The 12,978-nt window shown below is 43.9% G+C and overlaps 1 protein-coding gene across 1 annotated transcript; it reads right to left on the bottom strand.

Moving 5' to 3' along the window:
• Positions 1–4,171: 4,171 nt before the first annotated feature.
• Positions 4,172–9,780, bottom strand: elmod3 (ELMO/CED-12 domain containing 3). The gene is made up of 13 exons (XM_010876701.4): positions 9,686–9,780; positions 8,204–8,712; positions 6,927–7,001; positions 6,715–6,789; positions 6,536–6,602; positions 5,938–6,000; positions 5,736–5,824; positions 5,505–5,628; positions 5,286–5,408; positions 5,044–5,174; positions 4,886–4,962; positions 4,678–4,805; positions 4,172–4,492 (listed from the first exon to the last, which is right to left on the bottom strand). Exons 2-13 carry the CDS (start codon positions 8,237–8,239, stop codon positions 4,254–4,256), a joined length of 1,227 nt encoding a protein of 408 aa, XP_010875003.1. The 5' UTR covers positions 8,240–8,712; positions 9,686–9,780; the 3' UTR covers positions 4,172–4,253.
• Between the last annotated feature and the right edge of the window lie 3,198 nt (positions 9,781–12,978).

Raw genomic sequence — 12,978 nt, 5'->3', positions numbered from 1 at the left:
CCAGATTTTGATTACAGTGGTGAGCTGAAGGCACTGGGACATGAGATCCATCCCTACAGCGTGGTGCCCTGGGATAAGACTGTCAATGAGCACAGATGCTTGTGTCCCCACCTCCAAAGCAGGAGACCTGAATTCTCTCTGTGGGTTTTATCTAGGCCTCTTTGGTTCGTTTGTCTAAGCAATCCATGTTGGGTCAAGGTGCTCTCAGTTCTATCCCAATTAACCAGGAACCCCAGTTGCCTGACATGCATCACTAGCTGGGTGGTTTGGGTCATTGCCAGTTCTGCAGAAGGGGTGAGGATCAGCAAGTCGCCCAAGCAATAATTCCAACTCTGACTCTCGTTAATTCGTACGTTACACCCTGTAAGCCAAAGGAAAGCAAGAATCATAGGCTTTCTTCCAGCAAAATGACCAAATAGCTTCGTTGGCACGGAGTGACATGTTATTCAAGTTTTTGGAGAGTAACCTCAAGATTTAACCAACTTCTGCGATTCTCCAACAAGAGCCATGACACCTGGCCCCATCTTTTGAATAGTTACCCAGAGTATTTATTTCTTGAAGATTTTTTCCTTAGAATTTTTTTGCCTCAATTAAAGGTTAGATTTCTCAAATTATGAGTGTAAGATCAAGTTGATAAAAACATTTCAGAGCCTTTTTTCTCATCTTTACCAAGGGAATTATAGTACTGGAAAGCACTGTAAATGTTTCTAAATATCACAGATTGTAAAATGAAAAGAAAAATGTACAGTTTGAAATGGCATTTATTTAGGTTTTTCCATACAATACATGTACAACGACAAGTATTTCTGAAATTATGCTCATTATAAAATAGGGCTTCTACAATCAAGGTACAGTCATAAAATGCTTTCAGGGACAAAAGACAATAGCAACAGTAGAACACCATTATATAAAGCGCAGGAGAATCATTCAGGAAGTGTTTTGTTGTTGACAAAGCAGAGATTCAGACCTCTCATCTGAGTCCAGTGCATCCTGCCAAAGACCCGTTTTCTCTTCTGAACTGAGATGGAACTGGTGAAAAGTAAATATGACTCAACTGGTACAAACTGCAAATTACATTTGGAGAAGCAGCACAATTTTCTGTACGATTGTAACTGAATCATAAAACTTTCTTTTTTTCTGACATGGTCAAAGGTGGGAACATTCACCAATACCCAGCAAAAGTGGATATCCTCATAACCACAAGAAAATCATTAACATAGTTATTATAAACATAGTCAACATCAGTAATGATTGTTCCAATGAATTTGAGCCGTTCTGCAGTCAGGCTGATATAAAGCGATGTGGAGCCAAACGTTTGGGCCAATAGTTGTTTTTAACTGTGATTTTACATATTACATACATCGGCCTACCAGTTTCAGTGTTAGCTCACTAGTGTTTCAGGTGTGAAAAATACATGACATTTGACGTCAAAGCTGTGTATGAGGGAGTACATGTATTACAAAAAAAAGGAAAAGATCCAGCCTGCTATTATACGAAGTGTTAAGCCATTGTCCTTAACAGACATCCAAAGAAGATTTGTCTCAAGTATTGAGGTAAGCAATGTGTTTCAATAGAATGCCCTACTGACAATCATACAGTTACAATCATTTTTGTAAAAATGTCCCCGATTCACACACTAAACTGGAACAAGCCCCTCTGCTAAAGAAGAGAAGAAAAAAAACTTTTATCTTCATTGTCTGAAAAATGCATGTCCAGTAAAATGATTGACGTTAGTCCATTTTTAATTTTTCTTGACTCACAAGGGCTATGATGAGAACAACATGGCTACAGAGATACTTAGTAGAGCCCAATTCTTTTAAGGTGAGTTGAAAAAACACAACACAAACAGCTTAATACTCAGCCACCGAGCAACACACATACTGTACAACTCCAACATTCTATAAGAGTGCAAATTTTGCTTGTCAACAAAAACACATACGCTTGGCAAAAAAAATAACGAGCACATATTCTTTAAAGATTCTTAGGAAGGTATACGTGGAGAGTAATGTGCTTGTATATAACCCCCCAAAAACCAGGTTGGCTATGTATCGGCGCTGATCATTTCCATGTCTATTGATGGTTATATCATGTTTATAGACGTGTATACTTTACAATGCGTTGAACGGGTTCCTGTTGCCCCAAAGCTATCCGAGAAATGCTCTGGGCAGGCTGACACAGTGGAACCATCTGGAACACAGGCAACATCCCACCACAGTGGAACTCAAATGATCCATCCTGCTTGTTCCACTATAATCCCCCAGGACAAAGAATATCTTTAACAACTGGCTATACCAAAGATATACAAGTACCTGCAAAATCTACCCATTTTTAGAGGTTCTACTAACTACGTGTGTGTCTCTTTTGGGTGCGGAGGGGTGGGGGGTGGGCGGGGGTGGGGGGGTGAGCCTGCACACTTAACAAGCCTAAAGACTGAGAATGAGACATGACCAAGAGCAACAAGCTTTAAGAAAGATTAAACAACAGAGGGGCTATCTATGGGCTGCTACAGTACTAGTGCTACCTGAACATGCTGCGTAGAGACTGCAGAGCTACACTCCCCTGCCATACTATAACACTATACAACACCCCACCAAGACACACACACACACGCACGCACACGCACACCTTGAAGTAATCATACAACACTATTATTCCTGATTATCCATGACAGAGTTGGTATTGCATACCGTACACCTTCGTAGAGACACCCTCATCTGTTTTCACAATCAGCATATCGTTTAAAAGACATCTCCCTCAAACGCACCGAGGAACCTCATCGTATTGCCAAGACGTCCATGGACGCCCTCACTGTTAGCTCAGTCTGGGTATGTATCTTTAGGTTCATTTGGAATTTGTGTGAACTATCCATCTAATTTCACAAACACACACACACGCACCAGTCAAACAACTCCAACTGGGTGCTCTGTAACGGAATGTATGTAGAAAGCTGCCAGCAGACTTGTATCACTAGTCAGACTAAAGTGGCCCAGCAACACTCTGCTACTCAGTAGGTTGCCAACTGTTGGCTTGACTGGCCATCTTAAATGAAACTCTATTAATGATGTACTTCAGTGGGCAGATAATGCACTATATAGAGTTAGACTAGGCCCAGCGTATGCTTTGAAGAAAAGGCTAAAGCCCAATTCAGATACAACACCTGACATGTAGCACAACAGCTGACTAACGACTGGTATTCAGAGAAAGAGATGACGTGCAGTGGAGACTTGTTGGACATTATCCTCTGCTGCCATGCAGTCAAATAGTTCTGCTTGGCTATCTAACAAGCTGATTGGCTGAACACAGGACATTAGCGTTCTCTGACTGGCAAAATGGAGCAAACTCGCTGCAGGACAGCAGATAAAGCTTTGACATATTCCGTTTCATATTGTAAACTCAAGCTGATGGCGGGATACGTCCTGAAACGAGACGTTCAAATGAAGAACTGTTCTAAAACTCTTTTTAAGACGGTTGCTTCATCTCTCATTGGATGTTTCTGAACTGGGCTTTGGAATTCTAACCCTCAACCTGAGTTTCTTAGCAGAAGAAGCCCTCTCAGTTTTTTTTTTTTTTAATAAATATCATCAAGTGCTATATTCATATAATATCTTCATATACACTATAATTTCATTTATTGTTATGACAGCTATCCCTTTGGAAAGACTAAAATAGTTTTTTTTTTATTATTTAAAAATATATCCCCCATACAATAGGGGTCTCTGGGCCTTCAATCTGCACTGGGACTGAGAGCAGAACCATCCAGGCTCTCACACACACTATATACATACATAAACCAAGGGCTCATTATTCCAACAACTTCCAACACACACACACAGACACACACACACCTCATCTAGTAATTTATCAGTTCCCTGTCAGGTATTTTGTGTTGTGAATGACCACCACAGCTGCAAGTAATTCTGTTGGGGGAAGTTTGGGTCTGTTAACAGTTTACTGCTTTAATAGGTATGGATCATATCAGGCTCTTGGTGGGATCTATTTTCTCTCAGTCTCTCTCGGTCAGTCTCTCTGTCAGTCTCTCTGTCAGTCTCTCTGTCAGTCTCGCTCACTCAGTCTCGCTCACTCAGTCTCGCTCACTCAGTCTCTCTCTCTCAGTCTCTCTCTCTCAGTCTCTCTCTCTCAGTCTCTCTCAGTCTCTCTCAGTCTCTCTCTCTCTCAGTCTCTCTCTCTCTCAGTCTCTCTCTCTCTCAGTCTCTCTCTCTCTCAGTCTCTCTCTCTCTCTCAGTCTCTCTGAGTCAGATGAGCCTGGCCTCTCCCTCCATGTCTGGCGGTAGCTCACACACTCCAGTGAAATGCATCTCTTTGCCCCTGGTGCCCTCAGACCTGACCCCCCTCTCCCCCAGGCAGGGTGAGGGATGCTGGGCCGTGGGGTCTGGGGATACTCGGGGGGTGCCACCCGACCTCCTCTCCTTCAGGAAGACATCGAGCCGGCGCAGCATCTGCTTGGGGTTCTTTTTGGCAAAAAGCTCCACTTCTGGAAAGAAGCAGATATTATTGTGTTAAAACTGGTTGAAAGGAGTCGCTTGATTTTCTACTACAATACCAAGATGTATCACCTTTGCAACAGAATCACAACTAAGCTTCAAACATCGGTTTTTGCCTGAAAAAGGGGATCTTGGCAACATTCTTCAAGTCAGCAGTAAAAGCCCGGTGAGTTACCTTTGAGGACGAAGCCAGAGTCGGAGATGGTCTTCCGCTGGCTCTTCCATAGCTGGTAGAGGTGCAGGAATGTGGCAACATAGAACTCACTTAAAACCCCCACTACCTGCTGTCGCCGGTTACACTCCCTGGAGGAACACAGGCAACCGGTGAACACACTGTTGGGAGCCTGTCCCTATGTCACTGAGGAGGAGCACAGGACACTTACTTAGCGAGGGCCTCTTCTCTGAGAGCATGCAAGGCGATGCGCGTCATGTTGATGGACATCACACAGAATGGAAAGTTCTGGAAACAGACAGGGAAGAAAGAGCAGAAACGGCGGTGAGTTGGCGAAACCTGCTCGCGCTAAATAACTGGGCTGGGTACCTGTGTGGGGTGATGGGACAGCTTGTAGATGTCTCTGGCCAGCGGTAGCGTCTCAGGGTCCATCACCAGGTGGAGGGTGTGCATCAGTCCCAGGAAACCCGTGCCGCGCAGGTCTGTGGCTGGGTCCGTACCTACGCAGTCTCATTTCAGTGTACCGTTCATTACAAACAGCACGTTTTTCCCCTCTGTATACACTCCATGTCAGTGTGACAGAGGCATCTAAGGAAGCACAGGTGTCTCACCCTGAAATCCCACGCTCTCCCAATGCGAGCCCAAGCGAGGACAGTCCAGCCTGCTACCGGTCAGCTTCTTATAGATGGTCTGTAGGACACGCATGTGCACCGTCTGACTGTTATCCAAACAACCTACAGAGAACACACAACCGGCTGATAATCATCCGCAAAACCCTATCTGTCATTAAGAAAACGCGCGCACGCGCTCACAGACAGACAGACACATACATTGTGCTATGGCAAACACCAGGTCCCTCTCCTCCAGCAATTCTCTGTGAAGTCGTGGCGGGCCGAACAGGAAATGCGAAAGGGCGGCCAGGCCCGTCCTGCGGACGGTGGGCTGGATGTTCTTCTGCGGGGGAAAGATAAAGGACATAACGCTGAGTGTTTTCCGTGGCGAGGGGGACCGCAGAATGCGGTCGTTAAAATGTCCAATTAAGAGGGGAGTTACTGTCTTACCAGCACCTCTCCGAAGTCGGTGGTCTGGAAGTGCTGCAGCGCCTCGTTGAAGGAGATGAGGGGGGTGGGACTGGGCTCCTCACTGACCACTGCAGGCCCCCAGGACAACAGCACACGTTAACACACTCATATCTGAAGTGGAGGACAGACCGTTTTCGAGGAGGCCGGGAATAGCCAGACGTTGCCCCTAACAACAACTCACCTGGTTGGATACTCTCTAGAGCCTCCCACTCCTCTCGAGCCTGCTCCACCTCCGCGCTCTCCTCTGTAAAACACACAAGCACACTCTGCAGAGGAAAAAGCTACTAACACACAAAATGTTGAACAACAGCCAAATAAAACACACACACACACACACAGTTGAAGAAAAAACAACTAAGACACATACAGACACATTTGAAAGAAAGAAAAAACACACACACAAACACACAGTTGAAAAATTGCAACTAACACACATACACACACTGCTGGAAAAACAACAACAAAAAAACACACCCAGCTGAAGAAAAAGCACGACTCACAAACACGCAGCGCTAACCTGTAACAAGATACCCAGACGAGGGGCAATAGTCCAGGCATGGTTCTATGGTGTCACCCCCTCTCCAGTTCATTTTCCATCTGAACCACACCTTCCCCCGTCTCCACCCTGATACCTGGGTGTCCTGCCCCTTGTCCCTCCACCCTCCCCCACTCCGCCCCTTGGGTCAGCGTCTAGGGGGGGGACCTGCCAGGGTTGCCTGGTTCAGTAGCTAGGATACATGGTCGTTCCTTTGGAAAGAGGCCCAACAGGTGGGAGTTACCTTTCCTTTGAGGCTGTTCTCCTGATGCCAGGGACTGCAAAAGGCCATTCTGCTTCAGTGAGGAAATCTAGACAATTCACAGTAAAACATCCAGTAGGTAAACACAGAAACACATGGTATAGAGACAGCAGAACGTTGATGGACAGTGTGACAGACAGGACCAGAAGGGAGCAACTCACAGGCAGAGACTTGAGCCGGGAACTAGCGTTGGCGTGCTCTTTGACAGCGTGAACTGCCATCCGTCCATTCATCACCTGTGTACACACAGACACGGCTGAGGGCACAGCGCCACACAACACAGCAGGACCAACAAGCTACTGGTCCCGCACAGTGATGAGCTGTGGACAAGATACTCCGGCTTACGAAAGTCCCGGTCGGTCACTGTACTCACGGGTTTGTGGTTAGAGTGGCCATTAGTAGTTAGCGTCTCTCTCTCTTTACATTCGGGGGCCACACCATTCAGACCCTGAGAGAAGAGAGCGTGGGGCATCATCAGAAGCTTAGAGGATGGGAACTAGTGTTGTCACTACACCAGCAGTCCCTTTACCAACTGGGATACCGAAAGCGCTTTACACATTAAGGGGTTCACTTAATTAATCTACCGCCAATGTGAAGCACCCACCCAGAAGATGCACGGCTACAAATTTGTGCCAGAAAGCCCACCACACATGAGCTTTCAGGTAGAGATGAGGAGTTATATGCCAGTCAGAAATGAGTGGAATGATTATTTGGTCTTGATGGGGAATCTTGGTTGGGAACTTAGCCAAAACACCAGGATTGACGCATTAATTCCCACGACAGGTGTCATAACATTTTTGGTGACCACCAGGACTCAGGTCACCCGTTTAAGGTCCCATCTGAATGACGTCACCCTATGTACAGCAGAATCCCCTTCACTGCTCTGGGGCATTGAGATTCAGACCAGAGGGAAGAGTGCCCCCTACTGCCCATCACACACCACACCCAGCGGCATCTGGTCTCCTATGCTGGGGCTGACCTGGGGTGACCCTACTTGAAATGCAGGGTGCTATGCTGCTGGATGTTTTAGCAGTTGTTTCTTCCAGTAGATAGGAACGCTGATTCATGACCTCCTCCTCCACTCAATAACACAATGGGGATTGAATAAAGGGAGAGAGGGAGTCAGCCAAGCACACACATTTAAAAGCAAGTCAAAAGTCAGATGCAGAGTTACCTGCAGCTAATTTTGTCCCTGAAAAGTGACCTCTGCCACCCCCCACTTGGATGTATACAGTCCTATAAGGTTTTACTACGACGTTACTGTAGACGTTACTGTAGACGTTACTGTAGATGTTACTGCAGACAGTTTCCAAGTGCAGTCTGATTGGATAGTATAACATCCACACTGTCCACACCTGAGACGCACAACCAGTGTCCAGGTTAAATGTGTACCAATTACAAGACTGCAACAACAGCCACATGGTCAGAACGTCCATTTGGAACCTGACTGAACATTTCATTGAATACATTTGATATCATTGTAATTCATTGCCTACCTATTCCTGTGTTACTAATGAGTATATATTTCTAAACCACCCGACTCGTTCTTTTCCCCTCAGCATTGAAGCTTGTGATTTGAGCTGGTGAGACTATCAATCACACAGCTTTAACACGGTTTAAACTTACAGGAAAGGTTAGATTGTTACCTACCCCTGTGTGTGCTGTGACACCAACATCCCCTTCCATGGCATGAGTGTGTGCGTCTACAGTCTGGAATGTGTGAGCGTATAAACCCTGTCCTGCCTTTTAATGCCTAATTTGCCAGGCTGTGGTGGTCAGAATATATGTTGGGAAGTCCCCCATATTGTCTGTTATGTCCCTTTTCACAACTTCAGCCGGTCAAATGTCTCCTTTCGTCCCCTCTCCCTCTGAATCAGTCCAGAGTAGAGTCAACAGGTTGATCTAACTGAATGCTGTTTATGTGCATCCTGCCCCATTAGAGGAGCTGTGGGGCTGGGCATGGATACTGCCGGTCTGGAATAGCTTCTCTCTTTCCTAGACGACTCATTGCTTTGACACAGAATTTTGGCACTTCACATCCACAACTTTACAAGCACCGGTGGCGAGGGGGGGTCTCGCAGATTTGGAGTGTGCTTTCTCCTAGACCAACCAATGGGGGCACTCATGCCATTCTATGTTAAACTGGTTGTCATGGATATCTGCAAATTGAGACAGACAAAAAGGGGCAAGTTAGCTTGCTCGATCAAAAATAAAAAGTCAAATGCATAATAAAAATAAACTATCTGAACAAAAACTGATCAGCAGTCTAGTACCAATTATAAAGCTATACAAACAAAACTACCTACAAACGTTAGAACCATCAGCCACATACGTAATCAAGCTGTCAAAGTAGCTACTACTGTACTTCCAATCTGAACAGTGTAGTTAACGTTAGCTGGGTGGCTGAACTTGTAACAATACAAAACCGTCAAGGCACTGACACTTTGTTAACGTCATCAGAAACTGACATTAGTAACCAGTGTGTTAACAAGCTACAAAAACGGAGGACTAACTTACAGTACTGCTAACGTTAGCTACAGTCGTCCAACGTTACTCTGTCTATTCAGCTGTTAATAGAAGCTAGTTAGCGAGCATTGATTTTATCGTCAGGCCAAGTGTTGTTAGTTAGCTCACTGCACTAGTAACATTAGTATCTAAATAACTTACTTAAATGATGAATGCATGTTTTTTTTGTGTATCTAGCTAGGTAGTAACGCAATCGAAGTAACATTTGTGCGAATAAAATTGGCTATTAATGTGTAGCTAACGTTAACCATTAGAGAAATCAAAATCAGTCCCTTAGAAATGTCATTAATCTTAGCAAACGTTAACTACTAACACTGTTAGCTGGCTAGCATATGTAACGTAAACTAGTCACATAGCGACCTAGATAAATATTTTTTTATGATCATTAATAGGCAATAGGCTTCTACTGTACAACACTGTACTGTAGTGTAATAGCTAGCAAAGCCAACCAAATACAATAACGAGCATTCATTATAATGACTTTTTGAAGGCTATCACCTTTTCGGACAGTTTGATTACCCTTTGCTACTTAAGCATTAAGCTAACAGACGCGATTATTTATACAGATAGACAAAATGTAAATATCGTAAATACTATTTAATTTACCTCAGTTTCTCTCCCTCCAATCTCAGCTTCCCTTCCCCCTATCCTTTCCACTAGCACAAACGATGACGTAACTTTCGTATGGTAACAAGAAAACCTTCAAAGTAAAAGTCAGCATTCATGGTCTAGTTGAAAGAATTATAACCAGCGGTAATTTCAGGTGTATCTATTTGATATTATGATACTAACTGCTTCCACTAGTGCTGACGCCCTTAAGGTCAAGATCACCGTGAAGTTAACCCAAAACCAGGACTGTTTAGCCAAAAACCTCTGCCAGAATGATTACACTTGGCTCTTCCAGCAAGTGGGCCTCCCAGCAAGATAAATCACTTCAAATTCCACAGAAAGAAATGTTTAATTGAATTTCACTTTGGTGAAACTAACACTATCACACAAAACAAAACACCACACATTAGTACACAGTAGTAGTTAGACTCAGTAGTGCACTCATTTCCATTAGGCAATACCATTTCATTTTTCAAGCAGCAGGTGCAGAGGCGCATCTTTCCAACTGAAACATCTTCATCATGTTCCTCAAACCATTCTCGAACAATGTGTGCCACTGCCATCAGGGAATAACATTGCCATGAATGGGTGAACCTGGTCTGCAATAATGTTTAAGTAGGTGGCACATGTCACACTGACGTCTGTGTATCGATGAGTCTTGGGCGCCCAACACAGTCGCCGGTTTGTCCCTCCTCAGACCACTGTCGGTAGGTACTCACCATAACAGTTTGGCCCTTATCTAAGTCTTTACTCCAGGTCTTTAGCAATTTGACTGGGAGAACAGATTTTTCGCTTACTGTCTAATCTAGCCAGACCATGACCTGTTAGATGATCAACGATTTTCGCTACACCTGGGATTGGTTTTGGCTCATCGGTGTATATGGGCATCTATCGGCCCAACTTGAAATACAATTTAGGTTAAAAAGTATACTTATATATAAGTATTAAAAAAGTATACGTATATCCAAGGCCTGATTCCCTTCAGACAGAAGTCCTTTTTCAGCTGATCTGAGAGCCCTAACAGTGCAGTATGGGTTGAGCATGTCACTAATGTAATCAGGTGCCAGACCATGTAGTGCCTTAAAAGTGATAAGTAGAATTTTAAAATCTACTCGGAACTTCACCGGTAACCAATGTAGAGCTGCCAAAACTGGGGTTATATGAGACCTTGATTAAGTCCTTGAATTCTGTACAACTTGGGAGTTTACCTAGGGATTTATTGTTGAGGCATGTAAACAAAGCATTTATAACGGCACCTGTGTCTTGTTAATCCCTTGTTTGGTCCCAATGTAAGTTCCTCAGGCCCATGTGTTTCTTGTTGGTCATTGTTGCTCCTGCAGCTGTCGATGTTGCCTGCTCCTTGTTGTTTGTGTAGTTGCTGTTTAGGGCCTTTTATTTTCACTAAGTCTGTTTATTAAAAGTCCTGTTTACACAACTTCTGCTCCTGTGTCCTGCACCCTGACAAATTGTGACAGCAGTACAGTAGTCTATAAAATAAAAGCATGTATAATTTTGGCAGTGTTCTCAAACAATGAAACATCTTATTTTGGCAATATTTATTAGTATGATATGAACACATTTCAGTGTACCTGAAGTATTATTTAAGTAGTCGGCAAAATGTATGAAGGGATGTTTAATTCTCTACTTAAAATTATAATCATATACTTCAATGTATGGTCATATTTTAATGATAAATCACCCTGCTCACTGTCAATTAAAAATTAATCTGTGAATTACCTTTTTTTTTTTTTACCTAGCAAATAAAATACATTTTATAACCCTATTTTACATCAGCACTTGTTACAAAGTACTAATACAAATACCCAGTCTACAGAAGTTAGCAAGCAACATTAAATTGATGCACAATTTAATGTTACAATCACATGTACTGTTATGCCAGCAGCTAGAATGGCACTACAAACAGACCCTTTTACAGTCTTTTATCTATAATGTAAATTGTGGGGACAGAGGAATGAAGCTTCAAATAGATGATTTTGAATTTAGTTGTAATTAAAAGAAAAAGTAATCTGATCGTCAAACTTTTTTTTCCTGTTGAGGGCAGGTGACCAGAATGCTCTGCCTTAGTCTTCGCCCTGCAACCTTCTGGATACCACCGAACCAGGACCAATGGACCCAGCTATAAAATAGTTAGCTAGATTTGACCTAGCTGATATTATTACATGCATATACATAAACCCATCAGCCATAACATTATGAACACTGAGAGGTGACGTGAATAACACTGATAATCTCATATTTCATGGCACCTTTTTCATGGGTGGGATATATAAGGCAGCAACTGAACATTCTGTCCTCAAAGTTGATGTGTTAGAAGCAGGAAAATTGGGCAAGCGTAAGGATCTGAGTGACTTTGACAAGGGCCAAACTGTGATGGCTAGAGGACTGGATCAGAGCATCTCCAAAACTGCAGCCCTTGTGGGGTGTTCCCCGTCTGCAGTGGTCAGTACCTATCAAAAGTGGTCCAAGAAAGGAAAAGTGGTGAACCGGCAACATGATCAAGGGTGGCCAAGGCTCATTGATGCAGGTGGGGAGCTACAGACGAGCTACTGTAGCTCAAACTGCTGCAAAAGGTAATGCTGGTACTGATAGAAAGGTGTAGGAACACAGTGCATTGCAATTTGTTGCGTATAAGGCTGCATAGTCGCAGATCAGTCAGGGTGCCCATGTTGACCCCTGTACTCCTGCCGAAAGCGCCTACAATGGGCACGTGAGCATCCGAACTGGACCATGGAAGAAGGTGGCCTGGTATGATTAATCATGTTTTCTTTTACATAACTTGGATGGCTGGGTGCATGCGTGTCACTTACATAGAGAACAAATGGCACCAGGATGTATTATGGGAAGAAGGCCAGCCGGCAGTGGTGGTGTGATGCTTTGTGCAATGTTCTGCTGGGAAACCTTGGGGCCAGCCATACATACCTGAGAGCTTATCTCAATCACCTGCCAAATCTGTGGTCAGCCAACCTCTCTGTCCCAACCCCGCAGAGGACAGCACTACAGGGTCCTGCCAGATTGCCAGCTGCTCCTTCTATGACCATATGCTTTATGTGCGGTGCTCCAAATGCATCAGTTGGCGTTTCAAGGTCTGTTACATCACATTGGTCAAGCCCATGAGATGCATAGACAGAAGAATGCATGTGCTTTATAATAAAATGTTATTGCTGACTACACTCAATAGAGAAAACTTTTTAAAAATAGAATAGCACATATTACCACTTTTGAGCAAGCACACTGAAAATACAGAGATGTAACTTATAACCAGCAGTATA

Source organism: Esox lucius, chromosome 13 (assembly GCF_011004845.1).
Source record: "Esox lucius isolate fEsoLuc1 chromosome 13, fEsoLuc1.pri, whole genome shotgun sequence".
Classification (NCBI taxonomy): Eukaryota; Metazoa; Chordata; class Actinopteri; order Esociformes; family Esocidae; genus Esox; species Esox lucius.
This window is presented reverse-complemented; position numbering and strand designations above follow the sequence as displayed.